The sequence below is a fragment of the Cetorhinus maximus genome, chromosome 16 (genome assembly GCF_964194155.1).
Source record: "Cetorhinus maximus chromosome 16, sCetMax3.hap1.1, whole genome shotgun sequence".
Classification (NCBI taxonomy): Eukaryota; Metazoa; Chordata; class Chondrichthyes; order Lamniformes; family Cetorhinidae; genus Cetorhinus; species Cetorhinus maximus.
The window spans coordinates 13863558-13885986 of NC_135894.1; the positions used below are offsets into that span (position 1 = coordinate 13863558).

The 22429-nt window shown below is 47.2% G+C and overlaps 1 protein-coding gene across 2 annotated transcripts in view; it reads left to right on the forward strand.

Moving 5' to 3' along the window:
- Window positions 1–22429, forward strand: part of rai2 (retinoic acid induced 2) — a 123877-nt gene that overhangs the window by 84223 nt on the left and 17225 nt on the right. The window contains exon 2 of one of the 2 annotated variants that reach the window (XM_078559411.1): window positions 16592–19284. The exons of the other annotated variant lie outside the window; for it this stretch is intronic. Coding sequence (XP_078415537.1) covers window positions 16592–18364 — 1773 coding nt within the window. The 3' untranslated portion in view covers window positions 18365–19284. Of the gene's footprint in view, window positions 1–16591; window positions 19285–22429 lie in introns of those variants that run through there. 2 annotated transcript variants of the gene reach the window in all.

The following is a 22429-nucleotide window of genomic DNA, read 5'->3' on the forward strand; positions in this document are numbered from 1 at the left end:
CTAACTTTTCCTGGGTAACTATTCTGGTAAAACAGTTTGAACCATCCAAAGCTTGTGAAGTGTGAACTTCCTGGGAAATTACTGTGCAATTGAGCTACTCCTCACTCCACCATTGGTGGCTGTGCCTTCAGCTTCCTAAGCTCTGGAATTTCCTCTCTAAACCTCTCTGCCTCTTCTTTTAAGATGCTCCTTAAAACCTACCACTTTGACCAAGCATTTGGCCATCTACTTAATATCGCATCATGTGGTTCAGTGTCTAATTATACTGCATTATCTCCTGTGAAGTGCCTTGGAATGTTTCATTATGTTAAAGTTGCTAAGTAAATATTTGCTGTGTTTGAAATCTTGGAGAGGTTTTCAGCTCAGATTGTCTCACTTCACTGATGAATACACTGAATTGGCAAGAAACCTGTACCCGGGGTACTAGAGGAGAGAATGTTTGGCTAAACAAGTTAGTTTACCGCTAACTTGAAATTTCCACTTAGTTTTGAGACCACCTTTTGACAATAAAAGCTCCTAATTTACAATTGAAAATTGAAGTTTGGACTTATATTTCCAAAGAAATGAACAATTATCAAAATGTTCTAATTTTATTTACTGGTTCAGGATTTGCCACAGGGCTTGCTGATCATGGTTTATTTTTCTTCATTCATGGGACTTGAGCTCCACTGGCAAGCCCAGTACTTACTGGCCATCCCTTATTGTCTTTGAGAATGCGCTGGTGAGCTGCCGCCTTGAACCGCTGCAGTGCCTGTGGTGTAGGTACACCCACAGTGCTGTTAGGGAGAGAGGTCCATGACTTTGATCCAGCAACAATGAAGGAACAGCATGACATAGTTCTGACTTGGAAGAGAATTTGGATGGTGTTTCCATACCCCTGCGGCACTTGTCCTTCCAGCTGGTAGAGGTCATGGATTTGAGAAGTACTGTCAGAGAAGCCTTGGCAAGATGCTGCAGTGCATCTTCTAAAGGGTACACACAGCTGCCATGGTGTGCTGGTGGTGGAGGGAGTGAATGTTTAAGGTGGTGGATTGGGTACCAGTCAAAAGGGCTGCTTTCTCCTGGATGGTGAGGTGCTTCTTGAGTGTTGTGGGAGCTGCACTCATCCAGGCAAGTGGAGAGTATTCCATCACACTCCTGGCTTGGGCCTTGTAAATGATGGACAGGCTTTGGAGAGTCAGGAGACGAGTCGCTCTCTATAGAGTACCCAGATTCTGACCTATTGTAGCCACTTCTAGTGTTTATGTGGCTGGTGCAGTTAAGTTTCTGGTCAATGCTGACCCCAGTTCTTGGTGGGGGACCTAAATTTAAATGTTATGGGGAGATGATTAGATTCTCTCTTGTTGGAGATGGTCATTGCCTGGTACTTGTATGTGCTGTGTGTGTTTTGTTCAATTGTTGGTGATTGATTGTGCCTGTCTGTTGAAAGCTCACTGTCCTATGTGCTGTGAGTCAAGCTGTGGCCGTGGTGAGTAAAACAGGAACCAAGCTGGAAGCTTGAGGCAGCAGACACTTTAAGAGCATTTTTAATAAAGTCTTGTTCACACATAGAACCTGATAAGAGTCATCTCGTCATAACTTCGAGGCGCAAAACACAATATCTGGTGACAAAGATGGAGAATAATTTAAAATTACCAGCTCCTGTACCTTTCCTTTCTTCACCAGGAGGTCCACCCACGCCAAAGGATCAATGGATTTCAGGGTTCAAGAAATACTTGCTTGTGATGAGTATGGATGGTCTGCAGGTAGCAGAGACCCATGAGAAGGTGATGCTCGTCTATTGCCTCAGGGCTGAAGGCCAGCGAGTTCTTTTTAATTCAGTTACGGGGTGTGGAAGGTGGTGGTGAGCTGCCTTCTTGAACCGCTGCAGTCCATGTGTAGGTACACCCACAGTGCTGTTAGGGAGGGAGTTTGAGGATTTTGACCCAGCAACAGTGAAGGAACAGCGATATATTTCCAAGTCAGGATGGTGAGTGGCTTGGAGGGGAACTTCCAGGTGGTGGTATTCCCATCTATCTGCTGCCCTTGTCCTTCTAGATGGTAGTGGTCGTGGGTTTGGAAGGTGCTGCCTAAGGAGCCTTGGTGAGTTTCTGCTGTGCATCTTGTAGATGGTACATATTGCTGCCACTGTTCGTCGGTGGTGGAGGGAGTGAATGTTTGTGAACGGGGTGCCAATCAAGTGGGCTACTTTGTCCTGGATGGTGTTAACTTCTTGAGTGTTGTTGGAATGGCGCTCCTCCAGGCAGGTGCAGAGTATTCCATCACACTCCTGACTTGTGCCTTGTAGATGGTGGACAGGCTTTGGGGAGTCAGGAGGTGAGTTACTTGCTGCAAGATTCCTAACCTCTGACTTGCTGTTGTAGCCACAGTATTTATCTGGCTAGTCCAATTCAGTTTCTGTCAATGGTAACCCCCCAGGATGTTGATAGCGGGGGATTCAGTGATGGTAATACGATTGATTGTCAAGGGGCAATGGTTAGATTCTCTCTGTTGGAGATGGTCATTGCCTGACACTTGTGTGGCGCGAATGTTGCTTGCCACTTATCAGCCCAAGCCTGGATGTTGTCCAGGTCTTGCTGCATTTGGACATGGACTGCTTCAGTATCTGAGGAGTCGCGAATGGTGCTGAATATTATGCAATCATCAGTGGGTATTCAAGCAGCTCACAGAAAGCACATCTACAATTGATGGGCAATAAGTGTGCTTGAAAAATACTTCAGGCCAAAGAAAAGTGTGGTGATCGAGCAGTGTACATTCTGCCAGAGATGCCAGGGAAATGGTGAGTCCATAAAACAATATGTAGCTGTGTTGCGGCAGTTGCTTCAACATGTAAATACAGCGCACTAACTAATGAACTAATTCATGACCAACTTACTGAAAAAGCTTCAATTCCATGAATTAGGGAATGCCTCCTCATAGAGGATGTTGATTTAACCTTGGAAAAAACAATGACCTTGGCAGTCCAAATTGAATGCGCCATGTTTGATTTGAAGAGATTACAAAGAAATTCACCTTCAGAGCCACGGTTACAGACACGGTTTGCCCAAACAACTCTTGTGCAAGGGTTACAGAAAATGAGACCTCAGCAGTCTTATCAACAGTTGCCCCATCACCCTCAAATATGTGCTCAAGTTGTGGAGGTGCCCAAGAATTCACAACATCATAGTCAACTCAAGGGAAGAAGTGTAACTCCTGCTTAAAAATGAATCACTTCAAAGGTGTGCAGGTCCTCAAAGATGAAGACATCATCGCTTTGACATGTGAAGAAATCTATTCCTGAGAGTGAGATATGGCATGTGTATATCAGCATGGACAGTAAGGCACCAGGTCATTTTAGGGATTGTGAGCATTTCAGTGTTGCTCCTCATCAATGCTGGTGCATAGGTTGCATCTATATTGAGCGACAAACTCTACCACGGTTGTTTTTCACAGCATTCTCTCACTCCTTCAACAGACTCTGTTCATGCTTATTCCAGTTTTGGTAACGATCACAGTTCCAGAACACAACAAAAACATCAACCTTGACAGGTTCACATCCTACAGGCTGAATTTTGTGTGTCCCCAACAGGCATGTTTCCCGCGTGGGTGGGTCACATAAAATGGGGTGGCCGACCATCCCACCACCTTCCTGCCCACCCCCGAGCTCAGCCCCAAAATACAGCTGGGGGGGGTGCAGGAGTCAAAATCAGCAGCTCACCTGCCATATCAGAACGACCTATTAAGGGTCAATTAGGCTTGTTAACAAGTCTACTAGCCCTGATAATATGCTGCCCACACCATAATATGGAGTGGGCAGCAGGGTGGGAGCAGGAAGCCCGATTTTTTTTTTACATGAAACGTTTAAAGGGCGGGAAGGAAGGAGTGGGGTCACTCTTGGGTGCTGCCCTTTGTGATTGCAGGGCCCCCTCCCTCACCCCCCCCCCCCCCCCCCCCCTCCTTTAGACTGAACCTGAACTCCCTCTTCCTTCCTACCCGATTCCTCCCTTAAATCCAGCCCCTCCCCCTCCACTGCCCCTCTCCCTAATGCACCCATACACTCCCCGCTCAAGACCCTGGACACCTGCTCCGGGGATCCTAGGCCTCAGGCTCCTATTCTCAGCTGCAGTCCCGGCAGCGGCCAGTGACGCCTTCCTGGCGCTGCCGGGACTGATGGAGCTGCCGTCCAATCCAATTGGTTGGCAGCTCCAGGGGGCAGAACTTCCTCCCCAATGAGGGACAGGAATCCCACTTCAACCTCATTAATCCACCCCGCAGCACTTTAGGGTCAGCGTGGAGCATAGTGGCATAATGGTGCCATCCGCCCCCCTCTCGCCCGACCCCCTGTATTATTCCAACCTACATAGCCAAAGGCAGAAGCCTTTTGGGGGTAAATGTGTTTGATAAGCTTGGCTTCAAGCTTGAAGACACCATTTGAAGCTCACATTTAAGTGATCAATAACGTTGACTATGCAGAGCAGTGTCCTTCCTTATTTACCGGATTTGAGGAGATTGAGGGGTGCTGTTATGTTCCTCGCATCGACATGTTAATTCTGCCAGTTCCACAATATTTGAGATGGTTGCCATTTGCAATCCGTGCTGAAGTTGTCACAGGAGCTGAAATGACTCGAAGCAGATGGTATCATTGAGTGAATCGACTCATCGCCATGGAAATTGAACCAAGTCACTGCAGGGCATAAAAATGGTGACTTGGATACACGTTGGCCTTAAGGCAGTCAACAAAGCTATCATTCCAAACAAGCATCTATTCCCACAATCCAGTATTCACGAAACTGGACGTGTGACGGAGCTCTCTTTAGGTACCACTAGCAGAGCAAAGCTGATACCTTACAGCTTTTGTTACTTATGAAGGTGTATTTCAGCACCGCAGAATGCCCTGTGGACTAAGTTCAGCACTAGCACATTCCAGAAGATTGTTTCTTCAGTCTCGTCAGACATTGAAAGGACGCTCAACCTATTTGATTGATGCCATTGTCCATGGAAAGAACAAAGCAGCACACGATCAGTGGGTATCAATGGTGCTCACTTGAGAATGGGAATGGACAATTGCTCAGCAAGCAGTGTTTGACATGTTAAGGACGAAGATAGCATCTCCGCCAGTCCTCACGCATTTCATCCCATGTGAGGAAATTAATGTCACAACAGATACCTCAGGGGATGCGATTTGAGCTGTACTCAGTACATTTGAACGAAGCAAATGACCAATTGCTTATGTGTCACGCCTGTTGTCAGAAACTGAACGCAAATCCTCTGCTGGAGAGCAGGAAGTACTAGACTGCATCTACGCTTGTGAACATTGGCAGATGTATTGGCACAAATTCACTCTTCGCAATAATCGTCAAGCGCTGATGACATTGTTAGCCATGTCAGGATCTGGTCATCGACCTCTGTGGATCTACAGACGGTCAGATCGTCTTCATCAGTACAACTTTGAGGTCCAGTATCTCGCAGGTTCATGTAATCGAGTAGCTGACATGCTTGGCTGTACTACTATCACAGACAGTATTAGTGATATTGAAGCAACTTGTCACTTTGAAGACATGATCGCAGTGATTTCACACCTGACTATGAATCTTGGTACTTGAGAGGAGTTGGAGGCAAAATCGGTGACAGACAGCATACTGCAGAAAGTAAGCCAGAACCTAAAAATCAAGTGGCCTCATGAAATGGGGCAAGAACTGGTCCCGTACTATAGAGTACGTAATACGCTCACATTGTTTGATGACAACTGTATTGCACACGAGTGGTTATCCTGATAACACTACAGCAACATGTATTGTTTCTTGCCCATGAAGGACACCTGGGTGTCGTTGAGATGGAACAATGATCCCATAAAGTAAACTGGTGGCCAGCAATTGACCGCCGCTTAGAAGAATTCATTAGAAACTGCATAGCATGTAAATTCAGCGAAACATCTGTTAAACTGTGTCCCTCGCCTCTACAATTGACGCCGTGGCTAACAAAACCATGACAACCACTCCAAGTTGATATTTTTGGAGAAGTGCAAACAGCCTTTTCTACTGCTGTACATGATCTACATAGCAAATGGCCAGAAATCGCTACAACAAATTCCATAACCATCACTTTGGTCATTGACATTCTAGACAAGTTGTTTATAAAATGGGGTTTGCCGGAGACTATCACTGCAGACCATGGACCGCAGTTTGTTTCCGGTCAATTTATGCAGCTCCTAGCAAGCTATGGAATTCACCACCATCTGACATTGTAATACAACCCACAATCGAATGATGGCATCGAACAATTCAACAGGGTGATCAAGGACAGTCTGAGAGCCAGCGTGTCGGAGTGGAAAACGTTTGAACAGTCCGTTCATATCCTACTTCACACAAATCAATCCAGTCCATACTCTCTGACCGGAAAGACACTGGCCAAACTTATGACTGATCATAACTTTTGCATGTCGCTTACCATTCTTAATCTATCACCCCTATCCAATGAGACTGAGAGGGCAAATGCAGAAGAAATTGCAAAGTGACAAGGTAAAGCAAAGGTGTACTTCGACAGATGAACATGCACGAGGAAACTATGATTTGAAATTGGAGATTGGATTCACATCAAGTGGGGAAATCGTGGCCACAAGCTCACATCATCTCTATCAGACCAAAGCAGATCAAGCAGTTGCTCAATACCAAAGCTTATCTGTTGGATGACAACACAAAGTGGAACGCGAAACACTTGATAATGAGTAGACCCAGGTATTTCAAAGACAGTGATTATGAGAATGCACCTCCTTTTCAATAAGCAACTGCGATGTTGATCATCCTCCTCAACGAGCAGAACCACAACCTAAAATTCAGAAACCTCAGCACCTTCATCAGCTTCCTTCATATCCTAAAGACTAATTCTGTACTTAGGAGAAATACTCTGAACTTTAGGAAATGTCTCGATGTACATATGTTTGTTGTTTAGGGTGGTTTAATTTAAAATACGATCCTTTGGTTTTACAAGAGGGAAAAGATGTTGTGTTCAATTATTCGATGTTTGAACGTGTACGTCTGTTGACTGCTCACTGTGAGCCTCTGGGTGTGATTAGAGAAACAGAAACTAAGCTGGAAGCCCGAGGCAACAGACATTTTAAATGCATTTGTAATAAAGCCCTGTTTACAGTAGAACTTGGTGAGAGTCGTCTTTGCATCCCTCCGAGGCACAAAACACAACAGTGTAGTGTGAATCAAAAACAGAATTACCTGGAAAAACTCAGCAGGTCTGGCAGCATCGGTGGAGAAGAAATCAGTTGACGTTTCGAGTCCTCATGACCCTTCGGCAGAACTGAGTATAGTTAGGAGAAAGGTGAAATATAAGCTGGTCTAAGGTGGGGGGCGGGGGGAGAGAATGTTGCCCAGATCTTGCTGCATGCAGGCACAGATGGCTTCTTTATCTGAGGAGTTGCAAATGGAACTCAACACTGTGCTGTAATTGGTGAACATCCCCACTTCTGACATTTTGATAGAGAGAAGATCATTGATGAAGGATGTGCTGGCCCTGGAGAGGGTCCAGAGGATGTTCATGAGAATGATCCTAGGAATGAAAGGCTTAACATATGAGGAACGTTTGAGGACTCTGGGTCTATATTCGATGGAGTTTAGAAGGATGAGGGGGGATCTGATTGAAACTTACAGAATACTGAAAGGCCTGGATAGAGTGGACGTGGGGAAGATGTTTCCATTAGTAGGAGAGACTAGGACCCGAGGGCACAGCCTCAGAGTAAAGGGAAGACCTTTTAGAACAGAAATGAAGAGAAACTTCTTTAGCCAGAGAGTGGTGAATCTATGGAATTCATTGCCACAGAAGGCTGTGGAGGCCAGGTCATTGAGTGTATTTAAGACCAAGATAGATAGGTTCTTGATTGGTAAGGGGATCAAAGGTTACGGGGAGAAGGCGGGAGAATGGGGTTGAGAAACTTATCAGCCATGATTGAATGGCGGAGCAGACTCGATGGGCTGAATGGCCTAATTTCTGCTCCTACGTCTTATGGTCTTATGGAGGCAGCTAAAGATGGTTGGTCCAGGGACATTAACCGGAGGAACTCCTCAGCGATGTCCTGAGGCTGAGATGATTGATCTCCAACTACCACAACCACCTTCCTTTGTGCTAAGTATGAACCAGCTAGTGGAGGGTTTTGCCCCAATTTTCATTGTTTTCAATTTTGCTAGGACGCTTTGATGCCATGCTTGGTCAGATGCTGCCTTGAATCATGGATAGTCATCTCTGGAAGTCAGTCTCTTTGTCTCTGTTTGGACCAAGGCTATAATGAGGTCAGGGGCCAAGTGGTCCTGGTGGAACATAACCCCAAACACCAGTGAGCAAGTTATTTGTGAGTGAGTGCCATTTGGTAGCCCTGTTAATAACACTTTCCTTCACTTTACTGAGGATCGAGAGTAGACTGATGCGGCTGTAATTGACCGGATGGGATTTGTTCTGCTTTTTGTGAACAAGGATGTACTTGGGCAGTTTTCCACATTGCTGGTTAGATGCCAGCTGTAATGGATTTGAGACGTAACACTCCTCAACCCATAGGGTTTAAGTTTCTTAATAGCTGCTAACTGTTCCAAGTCGTAACAGCAGTGGATAGTGCAGAGGGAGGAAGTAGGACATTAAAATCAGAATTAGTTAAAATGAGGTGTAGTGGTGGATATACTCAGTGTACCCATGTTTATTAATGAGAGGGACAAAGTCCAGGGCCAGAATTTGTCGCTCGGTGTGTGGGCGCATGCCCGACACGCTCGAGCATAAAATAGCGCGCGATTGACGTTGGGTGAGCGTCCTGACTTCATTGCGCACGTGCACGATGTTTCGCTCGGCGGACACGTGCAGGAGTCGGAGCCGCGCCTGCCGTCAATTACCAGGCCAGTTAAGACCAATAAAAAGACAATTAGGTTGAATTTTGCCCAAGCGATTTCACGCTCGTCACATGGGCAAAACGGGCAGGCGGGCAGCTGACAATTTCAAAAACCTCATCCACGGACGGGATAAAAAGGATCAGCAGCATTGCCAGTGTCAGTAATGAGGAGGTCTGGAAATAGTTCGCTGCTGGTGGCTTATTGGTGTTTGGCAGCTTCATCTCAGTTTGGGGCTTCATTCTTAGCATTTCCAGGCTTCATTTCAGGACTCATTGGTGTCTCCAAGGTCCCTGGAGGCTTCGGACCGTGTGGACCCTTCCAGGTATCAGACAGCCTTCCGTTACCCTGGGAATGGGGATTGTGGTCTCTGCTGGAGGCACCTCCTCTGAGGAGGAAGAGAGGGGCAGAAGGGAGAGGAGGCCGGGTCTCCCAGTGCAGTTTCCAGGGGAGGGACCTGTGGGAGGAGAGGCCCAGGCACAAGGGGTGCAGGGCCAGCAGGTAGTCCAAGCAAGAAGGGCCCACAGAAGACATCACTATCCTGCTGCCAGGGTTTACAGGCGGCGAAGCAGCTACCTCAATATGTCTGAGGTGCAATGCCGAAGGAGGCTCCACTTCTCGAGGGAGACAGTGGCCTCCATTTGTGAGATGATCGGCCCTGAGATCAGCTCCGACTGTCTGGGTGGATACCCCATGCCAGTGGCTCTGAAGGTCACAGTGACCCTCAGCTTCTGTGCCTCCGGCTCTTTCCAGGGCTCAGTGGGGGAATCTGTGTGGAGTCTCCCAATCAGCTGTTCACGTTTGTGCCAAGCTGGTGACAGAAGCTCTGTTCAGGTGGGTATTGACCTTTATTCTTCAACATACAGATGAGGCCAGGCTGAGTGAGCCAGAGGATTTCAGTGATTGCTGGGTTCCCCCGTGTCCAGGGTGTCATCGACTGCACACATGTGGCCATCAAGGTGCCAGTGGGTCAGACGGGTGCCTTCGTCAACAGGAAGGGCTTCCACTCCATGAACGTGCAGATAGTGTGTGACCACAGGATGCAGATTCTGCAAGTCTGTACAAGGTACCCAGGCAGCTCCCATGACGCTTACATCCTGAGACACTCCCAGATGCTGAGGCTCTTCAGTGCTCCAGCCCAGCTGGATGGATGGCTGCTGGGTGATTAGGGTTATCTGTTGAAGAGGTGGCTCATGATGACTCTCCGCCACCCAAGAACAGAGTCAGGGCAACGTTACAATAGGAGGCACGCCTCCACAAGGGTGGCAGTAGAGAGGACCATAGGTCTTCTCAAGATGCACTTCAATGCCTGGACCGTTCAGGGGGTGCACTACAATACCCCCCAGAGCGGGTGTCACTGATAGTGGTTGCATGCTGCCACAATCTGGCACTGCCAAGGGGGGACCCACTGGAGGAAGAGGATCTTGACACAGCTCCACAGGCCACAGATGATGAATCCAGTAGTGAGTCAGAAGAGGAGCACGGTGAGGAGAACGCTGAGGGTGTGCAGGCAGATCTCTGTAACCCCCAGGGAGGCAGGGACACCTTGATCCAACATTCCTTCAGCTAGGCCGCTAAAGATCTGCTTCCACCTCATGCCAGGGCTGCTGCCTCTGTCCTGGATGTCTGAAATGACCTTTTCATTTGCACCCAAAGTCCACTCAATGTCTGTGCAAAAAAAGTATTGAGCCACTCAGGTCCAGCATCACATACTGGGCATACCCTGCACCTGAAAGATAAAAGGTGAAGCATACTCAGGCCATCAGAACCAAAGCAAATTTAATTTTATTGTCACCTTGAAAACATAATGACATGACCATTACTGGTGTTGATGTCCACACCAACAGACATATAAACCAAACAGAAATGAACAGAAAATGACCCGCAAACTGTCCCTGTTGTGCTCATGGTGCCTTTAACTTACTATTCTGAGTGCTACATCTTGGTACATCCCCTCACTGGCATCAGCATTGGAGACAGCCTGCTGACTCTGCTGTCCTGTTGGCCTTGATGACTTTGGCGGTTGTCCTCTGGCCAGTGGAGCCTGTGGTGGTCCTGCCTGGGAGGAAGCGGACAATGCCAGGGCTGGCATCCCCCCAGTCATCGCAGCCTCATCAGATGCCCTGGTCACTGGCAGAGGGGTGGAGGAGCTGCTGCTGTCATCCAGAACGCCCTGAGAGGAGCCCACAGAGACAATAGGCAGCTTGTGCGCCAACGTGAAGTGCTCTGAACCTCCCTGCTCACCATTGATGGACGGGCACCTAGCTGGGATACTGGGTGCCTCATCCACCTCTCACACTGGCACTGACCACCTGAGGTTATTGCCTGTGTGAGGACTCACAGGTCCGAGCGCAACCCCTGATTCTGTTCCTGGAGCTGCTTCTCCACGAGTCGCCACTCTCTCAATGGAGGAGGAAGTGCACTCAGCCATGAGGGTCAACACAGTGCTCACACTCCACGTGGACTTCTCCACAATGGAGACCTTGGCACGCAGACCCTCATAGATCTCTGCCATATTCTCCTGCACATCCCACTGGACATTCAGCTTCTGTCGCCTAATGGATGACTCCAGAGGCTCATCATCTGCTTTCGACTGAGCATCATCCTCCGATTGCTGGCACCCTGGGCACTCTGTGCCTCCGCCTGCACCTCAAGTGCGTGTGAAGTGCCCTCACCAATGTGAACCTACATCTAGCCACTGACCTAATGCCCGGCGAGGTTCTGGTATCTGCACTGGCACCTGGTTCAGAGAGCGGGTGTGACGCAAGTCCAAATGAAGCCTGGTGGTTCTACGGTGTCAAGGGTGGCCCTTCAGGGTCCAGAGAGCCAACAGCTGCTGGCAAATCTAAGGGAGAAGAAGGACATGTCATTAATTAAAGTCATCACACTGTCATTGTGCATGCTAGGCACCCTGGTGAGACAATAGAGATCTGCATCATGGTGTCAATAGGGACTCCGGGTTTGAGGCTCCCATCAATGAAGAGACTACATTAGAATGGTTGCACAATCTGAAACTCTCACCTCTGTGCACTGCGCTCTTACCTTCGCCTGGTACCCCCACCTTGCCACGCCCGGTTGCACAGTGAGTGTACCGGCTCTGCAGCTTCAGGGCATCCTACTCAAACCTGGTGAGGAGCAGCAGTAGATTGGGCTGCCCTCTGTCTGGTTATGGCTTGTCTTCTCCTGAATGGACAGAGGAGCATTGATTAGTCCACTCTCTACCTGCAGCGCTATTGCAACCTGGCCAACCCCAGCTGAGGAGCACCTGGCAGGGCTCATCCGAGTCGTGGGCCTCGAGGCACAGGGCACTCAGTCCAAGCAGCCAGGGCTCACCCCCTTGGCCAGCTCCGAGGTCCCGAGGACAGTTGGCACTCAGACTCTAGCGCTCCTGAGGTCCACAAGGGATGGCCATACCTTAACACTTGTGCACACTGACCCTGAGTGTAGCAGGTCATTGAAGCACTTCTGGCATTGCACCCATGTGCACCACACCACATCATGGCTGCTAACTAGTACTGCAACCTCCTCCCATGCCCTCTTTCTGAGGTGCAGTGGCCTCCTCCTCCCATCTCTGGGGACAAGGGTGTCCCTCCTGGCAGCCACCTCCTCCAGCAGGACCGCGAGGCACTCATCTGAAAAGCTGGGGGCCGAGTGCCCACCTGACCTGCCCTCCTGCCTGTCGTATCCAGCCGCCCTCGACTCCATCACTTGAATGTTGAAGACGCAGAGGAGCCATCCTTCCGTGGGGCTGCCGGGGCCGATGTTAAACCAGCCACCAGGTCACCATCGGCCCTGGCGGCCGACAGGCACCCGCCCCTTCCCGACCAGCGAGGGGCTATGTTTTATGCTGTCTGGGCCTGGATTGGCCTGCCAGCATGAAAGCGTGACCGGGGGCCGATTGCGGGCGGCGGGGGCCGATTGCGGGCGGGGGGGTGGGGGGGGGCACTCTCAGGCCCGCCAACTGCGCCCACCTGCCCACCTCAAAATTTTGTCCCAGTCTCCAAAAACACAAGATGACAAATCACGTTAAGATAAGATCATCTTCTAGTGATGATGGTTTTCATAAGTGGCATTTATTGCAATGAAAAACTATGTTTTTATGTTGCATTATCAGTGATTCATTTTGAGACTAAAGCTTAGAAATTGCAGTGGATGATTTTAAATTAGGAGGCTCACATTACATTTCTGTATTCACTATTTCAACTGAGTTGTTTACGATTATAACTTAAAATAAATGTGAGAATGCCGACCTATATCATCAATAGTGATTTAAAGGCAGAAAGGAATATAATGATATAGCAATAATTAAGAGTCAAGAAGCAAGTATATATTACCCGACAATTCATCAATTCCTGTTAGAATTTTGCCCAGTGTAGTGGGGCATATTCTTCCACGAAGCTGTATCAATGTCAGAAAATATAATCGATAAAATCACAATTCCTTGATGTAGGAGCACACACAAACTATCTACGAACCTTACATCCGGGTTATGATTTTGTAGTTGTGCTTTTCTATCAGAATTTACCCCAGTTCATTGTTATATCAACATTTCTCATTTATAGTTGAAGAGAGAGACATGCTGCTGAAGCTTTTCATCTTGCACTTATTAGGACAAACACAAGAATGCCAAATTTCAAAAGATCACAACAATTTATACCACAAGTGCAAAGGGTACTGATTGGCTTGCAGGTCAAATCTGAATTGGCCAAGGTGTTGCTGTGGAGAAAGCAATGGGGACCTATAGGCTCCCCAAGTTCCCTGGTATTTCAAAAATGACGCAAGACTTGAACATATTCCTTTTGTTTGCAGAGAACAGGTGTCTGTGTATGAATATAATTTGCTTCTAGCGAGCGTAAATGAGTCACATTACGAGCTTGACTCGTTATCTGAAATTGGTTGATGGTGTGTTAGCGCACTCAGGATTATTCAGCAAGTTCTAGCCAATCGCAGAATCACACCTAACCATAGATTTTTTGGGGAGTGGTTTTGGAAGCCCAGGTGTGGCTATGCAAGTGGTATTTTCCAATAACAAGATGCTGCTGTCAGTCCAAAAAGATCTTCTGCCTACCACGTAATTGAGCAATGTCTATGAATTTCAGTGCCTGTGCAATGCCAGGTACGCAGGTTGCACATTTCAGCGATTAGCGGATCGAATCAAACAACATGTTCCTTTAGTTGTGCGTAATAGGCAGAGTACAGACCGTACTCAACCAAACAGTGCTTGCAAAACCCAAAAGAAACTGTTTACTGTAGATGTGATTCTGCAATTGGGCAGCACTTACTGAACAAACCTGAGCATGTTGCACTGACCACCAATTTAAGATAATCAGTGGAGCTCGTAACATGGCTCATTTACCCTTGCTAGAAGCAACATACATTCATACACAGGGACCAGTTCTCTGCAAACAAAAGGAATATGTTCAAACCTTGCTCCTTTTTTGAATTACCAGGGAGCTTGGGGAGCCTACAGTTCCCCGTTGCTTTCTCCATGGCAATGATTCAGCTAACCAGAGTCGATTTGCCAACCAGTCAGCACCCCTTTCTCCTGCATTAAGTGTTGTAGTGATTGTTTGAAATTTGGCATTCTTGTGTTTGTCCTGATGAGTGCAAGATGAAAAACTTTAGCAACATGCCTCTCTCTTCAGCAATTTCCCATTTAATTTTGCAATGTCATCTGTCGTGAAGTGTAGGATGTGGCCACTGGATGGCACTGTGGAGTACATCCCTGCACATGTCTCCCAACTGTTGCCACTTCATATAATTTTTTTAAAGTATTCATTAACTTGCAGTGAGCATAGCTATGGACATTTTACTTGTGTATGCACTATATATGTCTCTGTGTATATGTGTGTACATTCCATATATATATTATATACATATATATTTAAAAATGTTAAAAATGCATCAGTTAAAATGTTGAAATTAAGAATTTCTGGAGGAAATGCTACAAATTAAACTACAAAAATAAATTTTATACATATTGTATACTGTACTACCTCACCGCTGATAAGAAACGATTTTCACAGTGTTTGGTGAGCCTTTTCATGTATTTCTGAAGTAAATCCTATCAAAGAATATGGTAACATCACTGGTGCATGAAGTCACCATAATGCTCACGTAAGATGACTCTTTCCCCATCTCCAAACACAAATTGGTTCAACAAGACAACGCCCCCTTTAAAGATTGGCATTTGCCACTCCGTAATTAAAATTTCTTCAAGAAGCTCGTGACTCACTTTTTTTAGGATGGGGAGAGGGTTTAGCCAAATGAGGTCTTTTGGATTGAAGCCATCTACCCAACCACCCACCAGAGGAAATCAGAGAAGCTGAGCCTAACCTAACTATAAAAGACCTGTGGCAACATTAAATTGTTTGGGCTTGATTACAGTAACGTTTGATAAATATTATGCCAATGTAGCGCCGTGGTAGAAAGAAAGATATTGGAATACAGTTCCACAGGCACTGGCTTACACCAATATCTTATCAAATAGCCTGCATATGTATAACTACACAACGATGTAATCCTGCCCCCTCCTGTCATCCACATACCCATACTTTGTAGCAGGGGCTACTGCGTTGTAGGAGAGGTCAGTGAGTAGCCGCTGGGAGCAGGAATCTTGGCCTGTTTTTCCCTTTCCTATCCCAGGATCGCGCAGCCAATTGCAATACCCGTGCTGCTGCCTCAGATGAGTAAACTCAGCACATGGCAGGGTTGAAGCTGGAACCATCCTATTTTGTATCTGCCAGTGGGACACCAGTTAGTACTTCTGCCCATCAGTCAACAGAGGAATGGGCCTCCAATAACGTGCCACAGAGAGGTCAGATTCATATTCATTTCTATTATTGTCCAAATAGCAAGTTCCTAAACTTAGACTTTGCTTCCCCACAGGAGGGAATGAAAAGTCTTACATGGCACAGAGAAAGATAAGTGGCAGAAGCTGTAGGGGGACATGAGGAAGAACTTTTTTACGCAGAGGGTAGTGGGTGTCTGGAATTTGCTGCCCAAGTTGGTGGTCGAGGCAGAAACTCTAAACTCTTTTAAAAAGTACCTGGATCTGCACCTTAAGTGCTGTAAGCTGCAGGGCTATGGGCCGGGTACAGGAAGGTGGGATTAGAAAGGGCACCTGGGTGTCCTCGGGCTGGCATGGACAAGATGGGCCGAATGGCCCCCTTCTGTGCTGTAACTTTTCTATGGTTCTATTTCTAAAGGTCATTCGGCCCAAGTGCTCCATGCTTTACACTATCCTCATCCCACCCCACTCTACCATCATAACTTCCTATTCCTTGCTCCCTTATGTGTTTATCCAACTTTCCCTTAAATGTATCCATGTGATTTGTTGCAGCTACCTCCTCTGATAGTGAGTTTCACATTGCAACCACTCTATGGGAAAAGAGGCTTCTCCTGAATTTTACATTAGATTTGTCTCATAGTCGAACTGTTAAGTTATATTAAGTGACGCGTTGGTGGGGATTTATGAGTGGATGCTGTGCCCTGTCTTTTGGCCAGGTTGGTTGGTGCACTATATGAGTAGACCAAAACAGGGAAGAAAATGAAGAAATATCAGTTCAAAAAAAAAACTAAAGCCTTCCAACATAGCTTGGGTATGATATCCTAAGCATTTGAGGATTTATTGTTTTGTGTCATACGATTATGCGACTTCTATAGCTCGCCACAATGGCTGAGGCAGTTTGAAAAGGTTTCGGGCACTAATAAAGATTTTTCTAATTAACTTGCAGATCTGTGATTGGTGCAAACACAGCCACCACACCAAAGATTATGTGGACACTAGTGACAGTGAGAGCAAGCTTCAGTTCTGTAGCACAAAATGCTTGAACCAGCATAAAATGGATCGATTTTACAAAGAGGCTCAGTCTAACCTGTCCATGGATGTGACAGACTCTCCATCCCCTACAATTGCAAACAATAAACTAGAGAATGGAGTGACTCAGCTCATCACTGCAGAAGCATGGAATATCAATCCTACAGGTCTCATGAAAAAAGCACTTTCCCCCTTAGTAGCCGTCCCAGCATCTTCCATTATGACACCACAAACAGACCCACCAAATGGAGTATCACTGAAAGTGGCTGCCACAGTACTGCAACCAATTTGCTTAGGAGATAGTCCTATGGTCCTACCTATCCACTTGCAAGTGGCTGGGAGTTCAGCACCCCAGATAGCTGCTAGTGGTAACACACCATGGGTAATGACTAATCAAGGTGCAGTACCATTGTCTGTGTTACTGGAGCAACATTTGATTCAGCATTTAAATTCTCCACTGCTGCTTGCTTCACCTACCACAAGCCCTGTGAACTCTGTCCAGAACCACATTATCCAGGGCACTGCTGGCCCTTGCATTCAGTCTCAACCACTGGGCCAGAAACCTTTAAATCCAACACAAGAGTATGACATACCACCTCCTCTTCAGATCCCTGGTTTCGCTACAGTCCTACAGGACTTTTTCCCTTCACATAGCACAGTGCCGCCAGTACCAAATGTCCAGTCAGGCCCCGAGAATATGTCCGGTGGCTTCTCCGCTACTCCACACCAGAACTGTGGTGGACTGTTTTCTCCATTAGTTCCACCTGCCACACTTCTTGTCCCCTATCCAGTAATAGTTCCTCTTCCAGTCCCAATACCCATTCCCATCCCCATTCCCATTCCTGTGGCCAAGGATCCCGATCCTAACAGATTCACAGACATGCACAGAAAGACTACCTACAGTGGCAGCACCACCAGCAGAAGCACCCAGACCTCAAATGAGAAAGAAGAACAAAAAATCTTAGAGTGCATCCAGCACCAAGGAGTACAAGATTATCAACATGCAAACTATAAATTCAACACTGAGGCAGAGGCGCTTGATCTTTCCTTGAAGAGAACGTCTGTAGTAAAGAAAAATGAGTTTTTTTATCAACAAATTGAACAGGATGGTGTGCTGGACTTATCAGTTGCAACCCCCAAGAAAGTGAAAGAGAGTCAGAACCTTCCAGGTAATGCATCTTCTAATCTATCAGCTAATTTATTGAATGAGCCCCTACCTCAGTCTAGCGAATCCTGGTCTAACACTGTGCCGCTGTTGGGTGCACAGAAAGTAGAGGCTGTGTTACATGGCACATCTAACAGCTGTGAGTATTCTGGACAGCATAAGTGGTTGGTTGATGAAAACTACAGTAGACTCAGGAATGACTCGCGAGCTGGCAGTAACCCTGACACTCTGAGCAGCACGGACACTGCGAAGGTCATCGTGTCTGTAAAAGATGCTGGCCCAGCTATTCTGTGTGGCAAAATAAAAACTGTTGTTGGAGTATCTACAAAAAACTTCTCTTACAAGACAGATTTATCGCAGGAATCTGTTTTGCAATGTTATGATGTCAAGTCCCAACTTGAGCTCAGAGACAGCAAAAAAAACAATAAAAATAGAGGCATAAAATTAAAGAAAATGAGCTCACAGGATTTCCATGTCCTTCCAATAAAAAAACAGCGCCTAGCTGCCTTCTTTTCAAGGAAGTAAAGTATTTGGTTATTTTAAAGTGCTTCTGGATGTACAGTAAAAGCAAATCCATAGAACGAACTGGGTTGCAGATTAGGCTGCAGGATCTGTTGTGAAATTAAACCTTGCAGTAATGAATCTTTATGGAATATTTATTTAATTGTGTTTTTTTAAAAAAATCTGACAGCTTGTATTGGAACAAATCTTTGTTACTTACCCCCCTCCTCCCGCCCCATCTTTACATCAGAAAGGTTGACTTTCCCGTAAAACAGCCACTGGTTATAAATGTGTCCTCATTGCCAAGGCGCCTTTTTTGACACAGGATGATTACAATTACAAGATATATTATTTCTTATCCTGAAATGTTTCCTGTTGAACCTCTGACTCTGCAGGTGCTAAGTCGCTCTCCTGCCTCAGTTTAAATACTTAAGGGAAACAGGTTTCCAATGAAATGGCCTAAACTATTTACCATCACAGCCAACTATCATGTGCTTGACAGGATTGGGAGTAACCGCATTTCAGATCACTCAGAAATTGGTGAACAATTGTTTCCTTGTTTTTCATTTGTTATTTTTTTTAAATGGTATTTCTAGGAATTGTTTTAAATACACAATTCATGGGGGCAACTGCCCAGCCTGAATCCATCCAGTATAATATAAATGTGGTACTTAGTTTTGTTACAGCATGTCACAATCATTTAATATGACACAGTATAATTTTAAGGATTACTAATGCTTTATTTTCTGCCTGATCAATTGACTGTTGTTGGAATTGGTTAAAATTAAAAGCAATAAATTATTTGTACATTCTTGTCGCTGCAGCCTAGCTATAGGAGCCTTTAACTGTGCATTTACAGTCCAAACTCCAATATATTGGTGTCTTTTAAATTGTCCTTAAATTCTGACCCCATAATGGTCTGAAATAAACCTGGAAAATAACAAGCCTGTGGCAGCTTTACATCTATCTTAGAAGTAAAATAGACCAGAAGATACCACCACCACTCTAGTGTAAACACACGTTTGTCTCCATGACTTTGCATGCTTCACTAAATGACATAATGTCTGCCTGGTAATGGCCTTACTTCTCACATGATTGCTGTCCAGCATTGAGTGATCCCCATCAGTTCCAAAAATGGAGCAGTGAGCTGCAAACTGATGACACTAACATTAATCACTGGGTCTGGTTCCTGTGGAGAACGCTTGAGGTTTTTCAGATTCCACAAAACACACTACAGAACACTGACATTTTATCAAAGTCATCGCTCATTTCATTTAACATTGAGGCAATATAGTGTTGGAAACTCACATCTCATGTGGTATTGCATACTTTATGGAACATCACATCATTTTGTCAAGATTAGACCAGGGTTGGATGAAAATCACACACACACGATAATGCACACCCTCACACACCAGTTTCTGCAGTACACGCATGAGCTTAGTTAGTTTAGTGTATGTTTAATTATTGATTCACTGATGAGGCTTTTCCTTCTGTGTGTGAGAGACTGTGAGTGAGAAAATGTGCCTAAGTGTGAGATTTTGGGCAAAATTTTCCCATCAGTGTGCCCACACGTAAAATCACGTGCGGTGACGTCGGGCGAGCATCCTGACGTCACCGGGCGCCATCACGGTATTTCGGTGGGCGGGTGTGCGATGATCTCTGATACGCGCCCGCCATTAATTAACGGGTCACTTAAGGCCCTCGAGGCACCAATTGACCGGGAATTTTCTGCGTCCGTATGATCTTCAGGTCGTCGCACGGGCGCAACGGGCAGGCGGGTAGGAGACATTTGCATAAACCTCATCCACAGGTGAAATAAGAGGGGTTGGTGGGGTCTCAAATGTGCTCAGTCAGATATTTAATTTGGAAAGTTACTGATACTTGCCTGCGTGAGCAGAAATACTTGAATACTCATACCAGCTGCTTGGACAGGACTCACAACCTTCAGGTCAGCACTCTGCAGTGAAGATCCTTTTTGGGGCCTGCAGGTTTCAGGAAGCCTTCCCTTAGCCTGGGAATGGGAGTTGTGCTCTCCACTGGAGGGACCTCCTCTGAGGAGGAAGGGAGGGACAGAAGGGGAAGGAGGCCAGGAGTGCACATTCAGCCTCCAGGGGAGCCACCTTTGGGAGGAGAGGCGCAGGCACAAGGGGCCGCAGAGGACTCCACTATCCTGCTGCCAGGGTTTACAGGCGGTGAAGCAGCTACCTCAATATGTCTGAGGTGCAGTGCCAAAGGAGGCTCCGTCTCTCAATGGCGACAGTCAACTATATCTGTCAGATGATTGGCCCTGAGATCTCCCCTAACTGTGTGGGTGGACACCCCATGCCAGCGGCACTGAAGGTCACAGTTGCCCTCAACTTCTATGCCTCTGGCTCTTTCCAGGGCTCGGTGGATGATTCTGCGGCGTTTCCCAATCAGCTGTCCACACTTGTGTCAAGCAGGTTACAGACGCTCTGTTCAGACAGGCATTGACCTTCATCCACTACCGCTGGGACCAGGCCAGCCAGACACAGCGAGCCAGAGGCTTCGCGGCCATTGCTGGCTTCCCCCTTGTCCAGGGTGCTATAGACTGTACACATGTGGGCATCAAGGCACCAGCAGGTGAGCCCTGTGCCTTTATCAACAGGAAGGGCTTCCACTCCATGAACGTGCAGATAGTGTGTGACCACAGGATGCTGATTCTACAAGTCTGTGCAAGGTACCCAGGCAGCTCCCACGATGCCTACATCCTCAGACACTCCCAGGTGCCGGGGCTCTTCAATGCTCCAGCCCGGCTGGATGGTTGGCTGCTGGGTGACAAGGGCTATCCCCTCATAAGGTGGCTCATGGTGCCTCTCCGCCATCCAAGAACAGCAGCTGAGCAGCGGTACAATAGGGGCCATGTCTCCACAAGGGCTGTGGTGGAGAGAACCATCTGTCTTCTCAAGATGCGCTTCCAATGCCTGGACCATTTGGTGTGCACTCCAATACCACCCAGATCGTGTGTCGCTGATAGTGGTTGCATACTGCACTCTCCACAATATTGCGCTGGAAAGGGGGGACGCTGTGGACGATGAAGACGTAGACGCAGTTGCTGCGCTGCACATGATGAGTCCAGCAGTGAGTCCGAGGATGAGCAGGCACAGGGAAATGCTGAGGGGTAGACGCTGACCCGGGCATACTCCAGGGAGGCAGGGACACCCGGGGGGCTTTAATCCAACAAACCTTCAGCTGGCACACCACAGATGGACCTCCAACAAAAGCCTGTGCTGCAGGCTCCATACTCAACACCTGAGTGCTAAATTTGCCTGGATAGGAACATTAACTAAAGGCCTTGTCAATAAAGCTCAATGTGACACAACTCACTCATAACATCATGGGAAACCATCCACCTGCAGAGGAAAAGAGTTACCCTCAGCCATGGTCACATGTGTAAGTTTAATGATATAACAAAATTAACTTAAGGAAACAAAATGACAAAGGTGTTAAACAGCACAACTAATTATGACCTCATTGCAGGGCAACACAAAAGCACCAGTGAGAAACCCGTGGTGTGCCTAAGGTGCCTTAAATTTACGCTTTCGGGTGCTACGTCTAGGTGCTGAACCCTCGCTGTCACTGGATCTGAGCAGCCTGCTCACTCTGCTGTCCTGTTGGCCTCGATGACCTTGGCGGACGTCCTCTGGCCCGTGGAGCCTGTGCTGGCCCCGCCTGGGAGGGAGCTGCCAGTGCCACAGCTGGCATCTCCCTGGCCATCACAGCCTCATCAGATGCAATGGTCACTGGCAGAGGAGCGGAGGAGCTGCTGCCCTCATCCGGAGCGCCATGAGAGGAGCCCGCAGAGACGACAGGCAGCTGCTGCACCGATGTGAGGTTGATTCGGACCTCCCTGCTCACTGTAGATGGATGGGCACCGAGCTGGGAAACTTGGTGCCCAGACCATCTCCCACATTGGTACTGACCAGCTAAGCTCAGTGCCGATGTGAGGGTTTGCTGGTTCAAGTGCACCCCAGGAAGCCCTGATTGGTCTCCTGGAGGAGCCTCTCCACGAGAGTCACCACTCTCTCTGTGGAGGAGGCATGGCGCTCGGCCATGAGGCTCATTGCA